Genomic DNA, 16,173 nt, shown 5'->3' on the forward strand with positions numbered 1-16,173 from the left:
GTGTGTGGGACGTACACGACAGTAGGGGCAGGCGAAAGTAGAGGAGTCGAGTTGAATATACATCAAATCCACAAATACATTCATGAGTGTCATCCATCAAGGCCCAATAAAGGGATAAAACAAAAACATAATAAGCACAAATCTTTTTTATTTTGTATTAATTAAGCTAATAATAGTAAATTATATCAAACTTTATAATAAATACATCATGTAATATTCTCCTAAAAAAAACCCAAAAAAGAAAAGAGAAAAAAGAAAAAAAAAAAACCATAATACTTTTCTCCCCTTCTACCCCTACTAACAAACACCACCCAAGTACAACCAATGCCACCTTACAATCAGAGAATGCTAAAATACGTCTACTATCATAGCAAAGGGAAGAAAAAAAGAGGTGTCTTGATCCAGATCTTCTACGGCGCCGGGTTGCCTATTCTGTCGTGCTGCGCAGACACAAGGCGGAGTGCATTGATCACCTTACCCCTACCCAAACGTCTTGCCTGAGCGAGGATAAGGTGATCATTACGCTTGGCCCTGTGTGTGCGCAGCACAGGCAGGACAGGACAGGACAGCGCGCGCCGTAGAAGATCTGTGTTGGTCTTTGATTTATATTTCTATCTTTTTTCATTGAAAGTTCGAACCTGGTGTGTAAATGGCGAGATCAGGCCATCCATTTCCACCATTCCAGCAACTTGAATCACCACCACCTTGAATGCCCAAAAATGCCTCCTGGTTATTGTTGCTCTGCAACTCTAATGTAGGATTCCCAATTGATCCTGAACTTGAATTCTCAGCAAATTCTCCAAATTGAACTGTTCGAATGTTTGAAGCATTTGGATTCATACCTTCTAATAGATTCCCAAACTGACCATTCGAAGCCAGAAGAGAACTGAAACTTCCTGTAATATCTAGCATCCGACGATCTTGATCCATATTGTTAACCGATGAGCCGTAGATACTTGAAGGTTCAGGCTTCGGAAGTATATTGGCCGATGAAGCTGATGTTGATGAAGAAGAACAAGAAGTAGTAGATGATGAAGAACGCTTTGGATTCGATGATCGTTTTGAGTTCTTTCGACTTCCACCGCCCACTGGTATGTTTCGAAGGGTACCTCCTTTAGTCCAATAACGTCTGCAATTCTTACAGAAATGGCGTGGTTGAGAAAGATTGTAATTATTGTAGTAACAGAATTTGGTGTTTGTTGAATCACAACGAGGACACTTGAGGTGTTCTTGCTCTGCAAAATGAGGTTTTAACTGTTGAAACGTCGACGGATCTTGCATTCTGAAAACCGAGAAAGGGTCTCCTCAATATCTTCAAATACGAAAAAAAAAACTTCACTTTCTCATCAAGGAATTAATCGTTTCCGAGCTTGATGAATTGGGTTCTGATCGATAGGAAGATGATTTGGGTTTTTTGGGGAATTAAGAGATCGACCAGAGAGACCTGAAACTCCAAGGAGAAAGGAAGCTTTGTTTCTCAACTTTGTTTGGGATTCCTTTAAATACTTGGCTAAGCTTTGGTAAGAATTACAAATTCACAAACATTCCACCAACTCTAATCCAGATTAATCAATGCTTAATCTTAATTAAAATACTCTTTCTTTCTCTCTCTCTGTAGAGTTTAGTGACAATCTTGGTTCCTTCCCTTTCATCTTCCTTTCCCGCACATGACTTTCAACTAAGGAGGAGTATACCTAATGATACGCAGATGCTGTTCATCATCCTTAGTGGGACCCAAGCACTTCTCCACAATTCTAATTCATCACAGCATCCGAGTGGTGGGGGCCAGAAGTAATCCCTTTGATTTCCTGTTTTTGGACGCTTCTCTTTCCATTGTTCAACATCTGTATGTTCTGTTCCTCTATCGTATATACTTAGCTTAGCGTTCAAGCTGGTTATTCATTTGAAAGGATAAAATATATATAAAAGAATATGACACTTGTAGGTGTCTAATTGGGGTGGTATCAATTTTCAGACCAAACCGGTTGGACCGATTGAGATTGATCGGTTCAGTTTGAATTGGACCGAATTGAAATTCCTATATGGGTCTGGCTTCGATTTGGGTTTTCACAAAACTAGTAGACACCGCAGTCGAACAGGATAAAAATCGAAAAAATAGTAAAAAAATAATGTTTTCTTTCCAATCATTATGCTTAGTGAAGCATAACACTTCACTATTTACTACATGGTAATAGATGGGTTAGTCCCTCTGTTAGAGGGTAATGTAAACATCCCATTTATACAATTTCAAATTAAAATGAGTAGAGAAAGTAGTTAAAATTACCAAAGATTTTATTTTGGTAATTTTACTAAAATTTTGAATCAGAGTTTGAACAACTTTCTTTCTTTAGGATTAAAATTTTACCATTGAGATGTATGTGGAATCCTCTATTTGATATAGAGATGTAAACGGATCCAATTTGAATCGGATTGGGTACTATCCGAATTTGAATTCGTTTACAATTCCGCTATCCGAATTCGATCCGAATATCTGCCGAATGTAATAACACAATATCAAATTCGAATTCGACTTGTTAAACGGATTCCGAATATTATCCGGTTCGATTTGTTTAGCAACGGATACCAAATATCCGAATGTTTCTATCCGATGACCATCCGATTGTCCACTTACTGTTTTCTATTTATATTTCTTCTTAGAAATGACTTCATTACACTCCGTTTTTCAAACCGATTTGAAATCTTGTATCACATAATACATAAAATGCAAGGAATATAATAAAACATAAAAGCCTGATCTAAAACCCAACCAAACCTACAGTATCCGAATATGGAACAACCCAACAAATATAAAGCAATAGGTGATACTGTAGACAAGACTAATAACAAATCCAACATACAACAACCAGATTCATACAGTTAAAAAAAAAAACACAGAATCTGAAAGATAGAAACTCATGTAAATCTGTTGCCGACAGACTTGAGATCGACAACCTGAACAATGAGTTCTTGGACTTTAGAGGACGATCCAAGAGATGGATTCGCTAGAAATTAGAATGATAGACATGGCATAAGGGGTAATGCTATAAAGAAGGAAACGATGCATATGAAACAATAGAGAGAGAGAGAGAGAGAGAGAGAGAGAGTTACCTTTGACAGTTGCTACTGGTGATTGCGCATGCAGAACGATGTCTCTTATAACAACGAAGATGTGCGCAGGAAGACATGAAACGATATGTATATGAAACCAGAGAGAGGGATTGTAGATTTGTAGTCACAGCGAATGGAAGGCAAAGAGAACGTTGAGCTTTAGGGTTATACTTGAGAGTCTTAAGAGTTGAGAGACCGAGAATTCGAGATTTCAGTTTTCAAAGAGGTTTTTGGCTTTCCAAGTTTCCATCGAGATTTTTGGCTTTCCTATCTTTTTTTGTCTTATTTACATTTTTACTTGTGACTTTCCATCGAGACTTTTGGCTTTCCATCCAAACTTTTGGCTTTCCTAATTCCTTTTTTTGGTCTTATTTACATTTTTTATGTATTTCTACTTTTTGTTTTGTTTTTATATGTTTTTCTAATAGGTATATAAAACAATCATATTTTCTAACTTACTAGCTACTAAGTTATAAATATAAATAAAATACAAAATTCAAGAAGGCAACTTAATCGGATAGACGAATACGAATATTTTATTTCGGATATTTTAATACCATCAGATAGCTAAACGAATCGGATAATAATCGGTCGGAAACATGGATTACCATATTTGTATTTGATTAGTTTCGGACAGATTCGGATAGTTTCCGGATAGTGAATTTTCGAATACGAATCCTCATAAACGAATACGAACCCGAATCGAATACGGATTTTCGACTATCTGTTTACATCTCTAATTTGATATAGTGAATGCATTCTATGGTCAAGAATGAGAGAGGAGTTTAGTCCCATATCGGTTAAGTAGTGTGCTACAGTTTGGCTTATGACCTTGGAAGGGCCTCTCTACCTTTAAGCTCGTGCTTTTGGGTTGGACGCTGTTACTATCACATAGACTAACCCATGTACTGTCAAGTGACAAATAGTGAAAATTTATATTTCACTATATATGTAATGATGCTAGGTAGGACCCTAAAAAATAATTTTTATACTCATTTTCTTTATGGAAAGAGAACACTACCTGGATGTGTGCAGTATGTTACCCCTATGCCCAAACACAGTGGTATGCGAAATGACAGCCACGTCCCTGAAAAATTCTGCCTTTCCGTGGGGCACGACGGTCATTTGGCGTGCCCTTGTGTTTGGACGCAGGGGTAGCGCATTGCAGTCACCCAAGTAGCGTTCTTTCTCCCTTTCTTGATATATCAAACTTTTCATGTCAATGTGAATCAAACCAATTTGATAACAAACCGGTAATAGCTCGATAACCCAAACCGATACAAACCCAAAACCAAACCAGACCGAAAGCCGATCCTTTTCTTATCAAGGCGGCTTTGATTTGGCTAGTTGAGATTGAAGATTGGTTTAGTTCAACCGAACGACCGAAACGATTGATTGACACCCCTACCATCAAGCTTCAAGTTGGCCTCAGCTGTTACTGATTTCAATTCAGCTTGGATCAATTGGAATTGGTCGGAATCGATTTGAACTCGGGGTATAAATTGGATCCATCGAATTGGCTGATTTGAATTGAAATCAACTAAACCCTAAAAACTCTTCCTAGAATTGAGAGCAGGTTCAGTCAATTCTAATTTGAATCAACCAATTTAACCGATCCGATTCTGATTTTCTAAACCCCAATAGCTGTGGAATATCTATGGACGGTCTTACTCTTACTAGGCACATGCCTTATATATGTCTGTCACACAAACTATTAATATTGGTGGTCTAATACAAAGAATTATCTTCCAAATATGAAAGTATGCCACCAGTTGTATATTCATTAATTTTTCTTATCCTTATTCTTATTCTATTCTATTCTATGCAGCAGCCTCTTGCCAATACATATAAAGATCCTCATCAAATATAAAATGTGATTTTTTCTTGATTGTCTATCACATAGTTGCAATGTTTATATTCTGATTCACCATTTGTGATTTTCCAGTTGGCATAATAGACGATTGGTGTATCTTTATTTGATTTAACATAAATTAAAATTTTTTTTTTATAAAAAAAAAAAAAAAAAAAAAAACACAAATCTCTTGTGCTTGGAGGTTAATTGATTAAAGTTTAAGAAGGCCGTTTTCTTTCACCCACGGTCAAGGGAGTGACTAAGGGGTTTAGATGGTGTGCAAAGAATATCGAAGAACATTAGAATGTATCGATTTTATACTAAAGGGGGCGGAGCATTTATGACCCTAGATTGGTATACTTTTCCTTCACGATTTGTGGAAGTTTTTATTGTTTAATTGACCATATTCTTGATAAAGATAGGTAGATAGATTGATAGATACCTATCCCAAAAAGAGATAGATGGATCCATATAAAATAATTTAAATTAAGGGTTCAATTTTGGACCAAAATTTTAGGCTCTTGGGCTAGGTTTTTCAGTCCATGAGCTTGGCAAAGGTTGGGATTTCCAAGATCGGGATAGGGTCAGGCCATGCCAAGCTAGGTCGAGCCGGAACTGACCTACGCTAAAGCCTTAGGTTGAGCTTGACTTGTCTAGCCTTGCCCCATATTTGTATGTTAAAACTATGTATTATATATTTTAGAGGGTTGGGGGGGGGGGGGGATGGTTGTGTATGGTGTATGGTCGTACTTACAACTGTTGGATGGGCATGATCGTGTACAATATACGACCCCTCATCATTATCCAACGGTTGCAAGCACGTTCGTGCATCATGCACGCCCATGTACAAAACCTTTTGCTATATGTATTTAGAGAAAAAAAATATGTCCAGAAATGTGGTCTAGCCCGCACTCCCACGAGTCTATCTCTCTCCTCCCCATATGAAAAGACATCTATGCCTCTTGTTTTAAGGAGGAGAGAGATAGACATCTCTCTTCTCCTCATATGAAAAGACTCTTATGCCCCCCTTGTCTTTAGGAGGAGAGAGATAGTTACATGGGATTGCTGGCATAGGCTACACTCCCCGATAGAAAACTACTTCCCATGTATTTATAAATGATGTATGCAAGATTAGGATAGTGGATTAAGTATTATATTTTACATCTAATATACAACATCACATTACCATTATTGAAAAAAGACGTGTGTTATAGTTGGGGGCAAAAAAAACTGAATACCTTACTTTTTTGCCCTTTCAGTATAACATATATATTTTTTTCACAAAAAAGAAAAAGAAAAAGAATACCATATGTTTTCTCCAATGAGGGTAAATACTGTCATTCCTCATGTGGACTCGAAAAATATGCAAAACAATGACATAATGATAAGTCACTTTAAAGTTATTTTTGAAAAACCGTTTTATATCCTTTACTTAAAGAACTTTAAGAATAAGATAAGGATTAATAAATAGAAGATAATAAGAGAAGGGGCAATAAAAAGAAGTGCAAGTTCTAAACATATCAATAGAGGTATTTTACCAAAAAATAAATAAAAAAATAGAGGTGTCATATAGACAATCCTGTATGTTAAAATTATTTTCTTTTTTATGTGTAAAAAATAACATGAAAATAACAAAAACAAGGTCAAGGATGAGGAAAAAAGATCCTCTGCAGTGCGGGCATGAGAACTTGACACGTGGAAGTTGCAACGTCCAACAGTGTTGAGCTCAAAAAGAAAAAAAAATACCCTGCATTGAGTTCACACCGTTGGATGAACTTCTTCCATGTGTCGAGCTCTCAGGCCCGCACTGCAGTGCACTGCAAGATGCCCACACTACAGAAGATTTCAAGCCCATGGATGAAGGTCGGCCAGGGTTAAGTCCGGAAACTCTAGGTTAAGCTTGGATTTTCAAAAACCTGCCCCAACTTTGCCCAATTGCACCCTAATTTTAATCATGAATATATTTACCCCTTCCAAAAAACAAAAAAAAAACAAAAAAAAAACCCGTGAGTATGATACTATGATAGTGGGCAATTTGACAAAAGGCCTTGATAAGCATTGCTATGATTAAGAATTAATATAGAAATTTTTTGTTCATTGTTTTTGACTTATGAGCATGAAGACACTGTAGTATCCATTGGTTGATGACATAATGACAGTTATAATTCAACTTAGCATACAAATGTTGATCCATAATTAGTAATTACCATTGGTTGAAAAGTCAACGATACAAAATCATGTGTTAAAGTAGCAAAACTAAACTAGTGCCTCAAAGTTAGAATCTAGAAAAAACAAATCCCAATATAAAATAGTATAAAAAATACCATAGTATAATAATAGGTCCACGCCTCAAGTTAATGATCTTTCATCATAGTCTACAGCTCCGATCCATGAAAACTTCTATCTATTGGTAGCTTGCTGCACGCCTGCACCCTTGTCATATAGTGTGTGATAATATGCTTCAACTCATCATATGACTCAACAAATGAGAGCCGTTCCTTTTTAGATTCAATAAAAACTAAGGAATACGATATCTGTCTAATGGGCCAATGGGGTTCAATCTAGTGTATGGACATTAAATTGGATCATCCTAGTATGTGATACATGGTTCTAAGTATCGGTATCAGTATCGGATCGCCCAATATGAGCGATCCAATACCAATTTTGCACCTTGTTGATCCCACTACTGTGTTGATAGTGTATCAATGATACGGTTTGAACAAGAGGTAAATCGATCAAAAAACATATTTTTAAAGGAGGATCAGGGGGTAAATTTGTCCAATACAATTGATCTTTACTGATAATAATATAATACTCGTTCTGATATCATACACTAAAACCATGATGAAATAAATTACATGATTTGATTTTATGTGTTCTGTCAACTTTAAAGAATTTAACGTATCAATCAAGTATCTAACATTTAAGTAACAGAGCCAAACACCAAATCACGGGTTGAGGAATTGTGAGTGAAGGGATTGTACCAAAAATCAGCAAACATGACATTTGACTTATGATGTATGGCTCTGTGGTGTTGCATCAATCCGTCCAATTCAAGGACCCACATGTTCGTGTTGGGATCGTGAAAGTTGACTAGATGAATTGAAGGAAAGTCAAAGAACAAGGGTGACTGATTTGATAATATAATATACGGTTGTGATTCAGTGAGAAACACTCTCAAAGTAGGGGCGTGATTTCACCATTAGATTGGTATCATATGAACTCATCACAATAAAGGTGTTAATTGGATTCTAATCCGACGGTTAAAAAACTTAGAATGAAGTGAAGGAACACGCACTTGATGAAGATTAGATTTAAAATTTGAAAAAGTGGAGAAATAGGAGGTGGCCGACAAAGGGTGATGATTATGATAACGCATGAAGGTGCATGGGACAGTAGCATAGCACCGAGCCACAGATCACGGGGAAGCGGTGATATGCTAATGGCTAAATGGGCGGTAATGGTGGTTTGAGTTTGAAGTTTTGGAACTCAGGATGACACATGGCAGGCATGTGAAGCTTTGGGACCCACACAATTAAGAATTGTTTGTGATCATTTGGGGAGAGCGATCCCAAGGATTATGTCTCATGTGAATTCACATTTTTACCCTCAATGGTTGTGAGAAGTCATTTGTTGGGGCAATCACTATCACCACCCTACACTTAGCCTATATTTACTAAAACTACCCTTCGTTAAACTTCTTTTCTAAAACTACCCTGCTTTTAAACTTTTACATCTCCTTAATTTTACCCTCATATTTTTAAATACCCAGATTACCCTTCCTTTTCACCTAGTAACCTGTTATTCTATTTAACCTACCATTCTTCTTCTAATTTTACTATTTTTGTCATTAAAATATAAAAAATGAAAGCACCCACCTGCTCCTCTCTCCCTTTTTTGTATTTTATTCGGTTTTTTTTTTCTTCAATTTTTATATTTAATTAATTTTTATTCAACATGTCATCCTCATCGTTCTTCGAACAGATCGACCTGATCCTCATTGTGACCCAGTTCGTCTCCTTTATCCCCATTATAGCGTTCCCTTCTTTGAAACCGATCCATGTTTTATGGATTTTCAACTGAAATCGCCAAGAAGGCGGAGATAATCTGATGATTGATCTTGAGTCGTTCTATCCCATGGCTGCGAGGTTGAGGAGAGATGAAAATGGTCGTGTAGAGATCAATTGTACTGGAGAGAGAGGGTTGCCTTATGCTTCTACGAATATGAAGAGGGAGAAGAAGAGTGATGACTCGAGAATCACGTTTTAGATTAATAAAAAATAAAAAACATGAAAAGATAAATTGAATAAAAAGAGGAGAGAGAGAGAGAGAGACAGAGAGAAGAAATGGGGTGCTTTGAAGAGAGTCGATCTGTTTCATGGTTTTAGTGCATGATATCGGAATGGGTATCGATAACCTACAAAACTGATACGATACCGATACGGTATCAACCTGGATCGGTTGTAACAGACAAAATTACCCCTGAATCTCCTTAAAAAAATGAGTTTATTGACCTTTTTACCCCTTGTCCGTACCGTGCTATCCATACGGTATCGGCATGGTGTCGGTGACTAGCAAAATCGGTACGAATCGCCAGATACAAACGATACGATACCAATACTAAGAATCATGATTTGTTCGAAGAAAAACGATGAGGATGAAATGTTGAATAAAAAATTAATTAAATAGAAAAATTAAAGAAAAAAAAAAAACGAATAGAATAAAAAAGGGGACAGAGAAGAAGCGGGTGGGTGCTTTCATTTCTTACTATTTTAATGACAAAAATAATAAAAAAATAGAAGAAGAATGGTAGGTTAAAGGTTACTAGGTGAAAAGGAAGGTTAGTCTGGATATTTAAAAACATGAGGGTAGAAGGAGATGTAAAAATTTAAAAGAAAGGTAGTTTTAGAAAAGAAGTTTAAAGTAGAGTAGTTTTAGTAAATATAGTTTAAGTGTAGGGTAGTGATAGTAATTGCCCCTCATTTGTTTGATTGCATGGTGTTTGCTAAAACAGAGCATTGGGATATGATGTATAGGACTGAGTTTCCTTTCAACCACGGTGGATGAGAGTTCATTCATTGCGGTGGGCTTCATATGCGCACGAAAAAATACTTTGGGAGAATGTTTTCTACGAGGGAAGGTAGGACGCAAGGGCTATGCCCACGCACAACAGGGGCTGGAATGATCGCCATACCCCCATGTATGGTAGAAATTCCGCCCCCTTTTGTGTCACCATGTGCGGGGTGTGCCCCCCCCCCCCCCCAAAAAAAAACATCAAAAATATATTAAAATCTTATAGGGGTTTATGAATCTTAGATGGTGTAGTGAATTTTTATCGCACTTCTACCCAATTAAAACAATTTTCACTCTGCATGGTTAAGGAAAACTTTCTCTTTATGCTTGGGTTAAGTAAAACCTTTGTTGGGGTAGGTTTTTGGGATGTTGAATGTCTTAACCAAACATTATTAGAACGACAATGCTCAAGGGTCTGAGGGTGTTAGGGGACAACAATGCTTTATGGGTTTGGGTTTTGAAGATTGTTATTTGCCTCATGTAAAATTCCTAGAAGCCATTGTACGGTCTAACATTTCTTGGGTTTGGAATAGCCTTATTAAGGGGCACCCTCCTCTGGACTCATATCCTGTGCATCTGGGCAGCCGGGCTGCATGTGCAGCGTCAGGCTCAAGGTGGTGCGCTTTGACTGCCTTACCCCTGCTTGGACAAGGCGCTTGGGTAGAGGTAAGGCGGTCAAAACGTATCGCCTTGAGTTTGGCATTGCACATGCAACCCGATTGCCCGGATGCACAGGATCTTTTTCGCCCTCCTCTTGACAAGATTATGGAGTAAAGCAGGTAAAGAACACTTAGTTGATAACTATAGGGATGGATGTGCACCTACGTTGCCCAATTGGGTGTATTTTAAGTAATCCTACTCCTATGGGCACAAGAGTTATGGCAGATCTTATACACCCAAGAGTACACATCAATTAGATCCCTCTATTATATATTAAAGCATGTTTTTCACCTATTTAGACAAAACATATTCTTCTAGTCCATTTAGGCATCGAAGTTAAGGCATCAAGGTGGTTGTAGCTTGTGGGATTATATTAAATACGGGTAATTTACGCTTCGGTCAGATTACTATATTGCCCGATTGTTAATCAACATGTATTAGAATGTGTGCGGCACAGTCCAACTGTTGAATGCCACCGGTGATCAATCTGAACTTATGTTAATTTTTCAACGGAACATTATTGTGATGCTAAAAGATGAACGTGAGGGAATCGTTGCGGGAGCCAGGAAGTTGAAGTTGAGAAGTTGACGTTGGAGTGATTAGAGAATCGTTGTCTAGGTGCAATGGAGGGTAGGGTCACAACGTGACACCAATGAGGAGGTGACACCGAGTGGTGGTTTTTTATATCAGCTATCACAAGCACCTTTCCCTCGTAACTCATATCGCAAATCTCCAAACCCCAAATCAGACTGATTTAATTGGATTGATTGAAACTGATCACACAGAACTGATATATTGATTGATGGAATTTTTCTAGTATTGCTCTAGCATTGATTTTGGTTTTTTTAAATCACTAAGGCTGACTTTGATGGAAAATTATCTTCTCCAGTTCTCTGCCCAGCCTGGCTCGGCGTTTCCTGGTGCTTGTAATAAAAGGGGATGGACGCCACCTAGGTAGAGTGTTCGGGTAGGGGTAGGGTGATAATTGCAGCCCCAGGCACTAGGGGAACTGGGCCGGATAAAAAATTGGAGGGGATAAAGCTCCGAGTTTGATACTCATCTCGTCGATGTTAGGGTGGAATTGATTTTTGCTGATCCCATGATTTTTAAGAGTAGGATTGACATTTGGTAAAAGTGTTCTGGTATTGATTCCAGAACAGAAAAATATCAAAATCAACGTTTGATATACCTCACAAAATCAATTCTATTTTTCTTTTTTATTTTTTTGAGAAATGTTTATGTATCACCCCTTACGTATCATATAATTATAATCACACCCCCGAGTTTTAGAAAATTCTGCGTATCCCTGAGGTTCACGAAAGGTAACACATTCCCCCATTCCGTTTAGTTTATGAACCAACAAAATTGATAATTTTTTCTTCTTTTTCATTCAATTTTTATGGAAATATGTATCAATTTGGTTTGTGTTAAAGTTGGCATAATCGTAACCGTGACATCTCCCCAACCCGGATGGATGGATGGAAGGTTCTCGAAGAGTTGCCCATCAATGATGTCAAAGTAAAGGTCCCTGACCTAAAGCGAAGCAGGAGTAGGGACAGTCGAAGGAACCACAATTGACGAAAAAGCGGTGATATTTTCTGTCATTGTTGAGGGCTTTAAGAGGTGGAAAATACTTCGTCTGAGAAGTGATGTCTGATCGATCCTTTTAGAGGTTGCAGGGTAAGAGGGTAAGGAGAAGGGCAGGACGAGCCGGTGATATGGTCGGTGGGGCTCAGTCGAGGTGGGCCCCGGCACATTTCCTGGATCCATTGGATTCAACTCCAATGGTTCTATTTTCCTTTAAATAAACCTGTAAAAATGTGATCAATTCAAAAAAACTTGCAACTCATCAATTTGGAGAAAATGAGTTGCAGGTTTTTGTAAGGCCTTTTTGTCAGTTCATCCTTTGTTTTTAACTTTGTTAGTCATAAATTAACAGAATGAGAGTATATGTTAATTTTGTGAACCTCAGGGGATACATAGAATTTTCCAAAATTGAGGGGTGTGATTATAATTACGTGATACCTCAGGGATAATATATAAAAATTTCCCTTTTTTCTTTTTTAATAGGAAAGATCTGTCTATTAAGCAATACGGATTACACTCATACCATCTCCCACAACATGGTAGACAAGGATCGGAATTGAGTCAAACAATCCTATCTGTAATGGATTGGGCTCTCCTGACAAAGGTATCTGCAACAACATTTGCAACCCTAAAAACATACATGAACTCACAGTCATCCAAGATATCTTCCATAATCGACCGAATGCAAAGGTTAGAGTTTTTCTCTGGATTTTGAAGGGCATATATGACTTCCAGATCCTTTAGCTTGTACACCTCCTCAGATATAGTTTCCAATAAACCGCTCCTTATTGCTAAGACCTCTCCTACCAAAACGTCCGTGAAGCTCAAAGGATCAGAAACTGGTATTCGGCAACGCCCAAGATGGTCCCTTAGAAGAAAACCCATCCCACTGCAGCTACCATCGGAGTGATAGGAGGCATCACAGTTTAGTTTAAAGTAGCCAGCAGGTGGAGAAGTCCATATCTGCGATGCTGCCAGTGTGTGCTTGAGTCACCAATGCCATGCTTCCTCCATCTAAGAATTCTCCACTTGCCTTTTCTGCTGCCATATTTACATCCTCCGGCACCCAGTTTTTCTTCCCAAATAATACTGTTCATTGTCCCAAGTGTGAGAGTGTGAAGTTGAAGGTTTCACCTTTTCAGATAGCATCCACTGATTGCAGATCTCCTATGGCTCAGCTGCCCGTAGCAGCTTGTGCGATGTGACAGGGCCGCATGCGTAATGACCGTCTTATCCTCACTCGGGTAAGACATTAGGTAGGGGGTAAGGCGGTCATTACACGTGCGGCCCAGTGTGCGCCGCACAGACTGCTACGATCAACTGGGCCGTAGACGATCTGTATCGCATAAGAGGTGGTACGCACTCTTTACTGAGAAGGTACGCCATTCCAATGATAAAGGGTTGAAGGCATTGCAGTCGACGCCATGGCTGAAGCTTTACGAGGCTGAAGAGTTGGAAGGAAGTCGTCTCATATAAGGATCCGGATCATATAATCGTATTAGATTTTTTTTATTTATAGAAATACCCTACAAATATAATCGTATTAGATAAGTGTATCGTAGAAGGTGAGTATTGCAATGAACCATCCAGATTCAATGATTCTATATAAAAGGATGGGATTAGTCCCGACCACCAATACGGTTAGCTGGTCTGCCGACCAGAGAACCTTTTGCCAAAAAAAACAATCAATTTTGTTTCAATATCATATAATTACAAAAATGTCATTGAATAAATTTTTTTTTTTGGTAACACATTTTATAATTTAAAATATCATTTTCTAATTTTACATCGTCCCAATATTTATCAAATTACCATTAAATATTAAAAAGAAATTGGTTCTATGTCAAGAAGCCTGGCCTAAATTATTAGCGAGCATTGTCTATCTCTCTCATCCCCTAAACAAGAGTTATGAATGTCTTTTCACAAGGGAAGGAGAGAGATAGAGACATAGGACGGGAGGACTGGCATAGACCACGCTCTATGACAGAGTTATTTTTTCACATATGAAAAAATCAAATCAAAAAATAAAAATCCAACCCTTTGCTAAAGACAACTTAAAATAACAAAACGAAAAGCCGAAAATAAAATGATATGTAACGAGACTCCGTTATGCAAAAAGACATAAGGAAATCAATCTCGGATCTGGATTGTCTCTTGCGCGGTTGCCCCAATTGCCCTACTGTGCAGACACAACAAGGCGTGAAATGACCACCTTACCCCTGCCTGAGTGCCTTGTCCGAGCGGAGGTAAAGCGGTCATTTTGCACCTTACTGTGTCGACGCAGAAAGGCAGTTGGTTGGGGCAGCCACATGTAGCAGGAGACCCCAATCCATCAATCTAGCGGTCAATTAAAAAAATCATATCAAAGATGATAGGACTATTTCTGGTTGTCATTTACTCATTTTCTTCTCCCATCCGTTCAATATGTTGGTCGATATCTTCGTAAGGCAATTTTATCATGTCTTCCTCTTCGTCGCCCGAACTGAAATCCTCTACTTCTGCCTGCCCAGTACTGTCGTGTGTGTCCCACACACAAGTAAGGCAAAAAATATCACCTTACCCCTGCCCGAGCATCTTGTCCGAGTGGAGGGTAAAGCGGTATTTTCCGCCTTGCTTGTGTGTGGGGTGCAAGACAGTACCAGACTGGAGGAAGTAGCGGATCAGGACTCTCATCGCCCACCCAAGCACTCGCCAATTAAATTGACTTAATTACCATTTTCGGATGCTGGATCTATAGATTCCTAAACCCTCAGATCTTCACAGGGATGTTAATAGCTTAGCTTACCTTAGCTTAGTTGAAGATTGATTAGACATAAATGGGTGAACATAAACTCATCGCTGTGACTGACCACATCGCCAGGATTCTCAACAGGACAGAAACACCACATTGTTGATGTGATTCTTCACATCTTTTTCCACCTTCGCTTGATGTTCCTCCCCCTTTGACTTCTGTCACTTTTGCGATTAATCTGAAACGACTGGAAATTAGTCATTGGACTCCGATGACAATGACAATGGTGGAGCTAATGGAGATGGAGATTATCGTCTCTCAGTCGCCCACCCAGTTTTGTATTACCATATCGTTTGATCGATGCATTAAAGAACCAAACCTATCTCGATGCAGAAAAGAATGGATATTGCAAACAACAATCACACAATGAACAAAGGATTTAAGCGGTTCGATAAGATTGTCTACGTCCATAGTGAGGTGAGATCTATTTCACTATCAATGGAGAATAGGGTTGCAGTCGTTCGTCCTCACACTTCTTAAATTGCGTTATAGAAAAAGAACCCTCGTTACATATGTATAGCAAAACCATATATAGCAATTTTACCAAAATACCCATATAGCCATAAAAAAATTTCTTCTAGGCCCCGAAGCCGAAGGCTTCTTAATGATACCCCCAACATGCATCCGCAACTGAATGATCACCACTTGGTTTGGGAAGGAATCCTGTCATATATGTTCAGTAGTTGCATAAGCAATTTCCTAAAAGAAAGCATTTTCAGTTTGGGGTTACAAAAGCTGAGCATTGAAGAAGTTCAGAAAATATTGTAGAAATGATGGAGTAAGATTCGGTTACCAAACAGAATTTCATTCCTGTTTTATTCCTGCAGAACAGGAAGAATCAGGAATCAAAAGTGTTATCAAACAGGCCGAAAAGACCGAAACTGGCCATTTGGATAGAAACGAATCGTTATCCCCTCCAATTCATTGTCCCTTCAATTCCTCCAATTTCTCACATGGGGCTAAAAATGACCACCCTACCCTCTGCCCAAAAACACTGCCCAGGGTGGGGTCCACTCCCCCCTATTAGAGGAATTGGAGGAATTAGAGGTGCCTGCGAATTGGAGGTGATAAGTATTCGATAGAAACTGATAAAATCCAATTA

At 38.4% G+C, this 16,173-nt stretch overlaps 1 protein-coding gene across 1 annotated transcript; it reads right to left on the bottom strand.

The window, feature by feature from the left end:
* Nucleotides 1-273: 273 nt before the first annotated feature.
* On the bottom strand, nt 274-1,305 carry LOC122667022 (dof zinc finger protein DOF3.1-like). The gene is made up of 2 exons (XM_043863176.1): nt 603-1,305; nt 274-401 (listed from the first exon to the last, which is right to left on the bottom strand). Exon 1 carries the CDS (start codon nt 1,279-1,281, stop codon nt 622-624), a length of 660 nt encoding a protein of 219 aa, XP_043719111.1. The 5' UTR covers nt 1,282-1,305; the 3' UTR covers nt 274-401; nt 603-621.
* Between the last annotated feature and the right edge of the window lie 14,868 nt (nt 1,306-16,173).

Source organism: Telopea speciosissima, chromosome 7, assembly GCF_018873765.1.
Source record: "Telopea speciosissima isolate NSW1024214 ecotype Mountain lineage chromosome 7, Tspe_v1, whole genome shotgun sequence".
Lineage (NCBI taxonomy): Eukaryota > Viridiplantae > Streptophyta > Magnoliopsida > Proteales > Proteaceae > Telopea > Telopea speciosissima.